At 58.3% G+C, this 1,954-nt stretch overlaps 1 protein-coding gene across 1 annotated transcript; it reads left to right on the top strand.

The window, feature by feature from the left end:
• Positions 1–137: 137 nt before the first annotated feature.
• On the top strand, positions 138–1,735 carry Pmar_PMAR008355 (hypothetical protein; the record flags this gene model as incomplete). The annotated part of the gene is made up of 7 exons (XM_002772141.1): positions 138–269; positions 314–728; positions 772–1,172; positions 1,218–1,305; positions 1,352–1,506; positions 1,557–1,615; positions 1,660–1,735. 7 exons carry the CDS (start codon positions 138–140, stop codon positions 1,733–1,735), a joined length of 1,326 nt encoding a protein of 441 aa, XP_002772187.1.
• Between the last annotated feature and the right edge of the window lie 219 nt (positions 1,736–1,954).

The following is a 1,954-nucleotide window of genomic DNA, read 5'->3' as shown; positions in this document are numbered from 1 at the left end:
TTGTACTATCATCGTCATCAACATCATCATTGTCATATCGCAAAGTATCATAAAGCCATTGTTGCTCTTTGGGTTCTCAGTTTGGGGTCTCTAATCAGTTGGTGGCCCCGTCATGGGTGGCCCTGGACCACAGGAGCATGCCGCCTAGACATCTGCACTTGGCCATGGAGGCAGCTGATGGGACGGCTAGAGGGAATGCTTCTTTATTGGAGGCTCTTCTTGAGGACGTAGAAGTCCTCAGCTGTAGTAGCGGCACTGTGTCACCCAAGGTGGGCCGATGGCCGGGATGGTAGGCAGCCCTGCTGTGACTCAGGCTCCCTCCCCTAGGGCCGTCTGGGCGGATGAAGAGGACTGCGACGTTGTCGAACCACTAGTATCAGCACTACGGGAGACGGTCCCACTGGAAGTTGGAGAACTGTCGGGTCTGTGGGTGGCTTGGGAGGAGGCTGCTCGGGACGGTGTTGAGGCGTGGAGGGCGTGGAGGGATGCCTCGGACCTGCACTGGGCTGAGGTCAAGCATGCCCTTCGAGAGGCATGGCAGAATGAGCCTCTCCTCTCTCCTGAGGGCTCGGATGGTGAGGATCCTCTAGTGGGGCCCTCGAGTGGAGATGCTGTGGACCTGGAGGCTACCAGTGAGGTGGACGGAGGAGTTGAAGGGCTGTCGGATGGCATCGGGCAGCCCTGCAACTATCCGACGAATGGTACACCTGAGTGGGCTGAATTTAGAGGTAGTACCGGTGGTACCGGGGTGGGGTGTAGGAGTGTGGTTAGGTAGGATAGATGAGGTACTGAGCATGGCCCTTGAGGAGGAGGTGTTGGAGAAGAGAGAGGAGGCCCTCTTTGAGAGCGGTGCCATGGCCTTTTCGATTATAGAGTCTGTAGGACACTGCATTTCAGAATGCTCGCTACCTCCTAGCCCTCTGCCGGCCCTGTCCGATCCCTATCAGAAGGAAGAGGCGACTGACCTTGATAATACCACTCCTCGAGCAGATCAGCATATGACCATTGCTTGGAGTGACCATGCGCCCCCACCTAAACGGGAGGAGGTCCTTACCTCGTCACTTGGAAAGGAAGCTGTCCCCATATACCTCCAACAGGTTCAGTCCGATACCAAAGCCCAATATCGAGAGCTCTGCTGTATGGTCCGAGAGGACGCCTTGGTGGCTGCCCAAGTAGAGCCCCTTCAACTGCCCCTGGTCTGGGCCTCCTCCCTGTAGGCCTCAGTCACCGAACATGAACGTGGGAGGGTGGCCAGGGAGGACACCTGTGCCCAGAGACAACGCCAATGGGAGCTCTACCAGAGGAGTGACTGCCGCTGGTCCTCTCCAATCAGTAGTCGGCATCCCCTCAGGACTAGAGGCTCGTCAGAAAGAGCTAGCCTGGGAACGTACGGCCATGGGGTGGGCCGACCAGGCCTGTAGGGCATGGGCCCAACGGCAACGCCAAGAGAGGTCTCTGATGAGCTTAGCAGACGATCACTCTGCTGCCCAGAGGATGGAGGAGCGAGTAGGTCCTCATCATCATCAGTCTCAGGGTCCGGGCATCCTTGTGGTCAGCGGGAGATGGAGGGTCGGAGGATGCTCCGGGCCATGCACGACTCGAGGGCCTATAGGATGTAGGGCTGTCAGAGCCTCTCTACTGCCCTAGTCTCCCCTACAGCTACACCAAGGCCCTCTGGCGGAACCGCGAGGCTATGGTGGTCGAGGATTTGATCAGTGGAGAGGCTAGGGAGTAGATGGTCACCATCCAATCGCTGTGGACCGGTCGTTCAGGGCCCTGTGGATGTCCAAAGAGGAAGGGCCCAGTCGATGGTGGCACAGGGCGGACCAAGCCGTTACCATCATCTCTGCAGCAGTCAGGAAGCGGCAGACTGAGGTGACCATGTGGGGTAGGAGGCATCCCAGTGTGGAGGGTTTAGGTCCGTCGACGGGCCGCAATCAGAGTGCAGTCCTAC

This window comes from Perkinsus marinus, assembly GCF_000006405.1.
Source record: "Perkinsus marinus ATCC 50983 genomic scaffold scf_1104296962056, whole genome shotgun sequence".
NCBI classification, from domain to species: domain Eukaryota; phylum Perkinsozoa; order Perkinsida; family Perkinsidae; genus Perkinsus; species Perkinsus marinus.
This window is presented reverse-complemented; position numbering and strand designations above follow the sequence as displayed.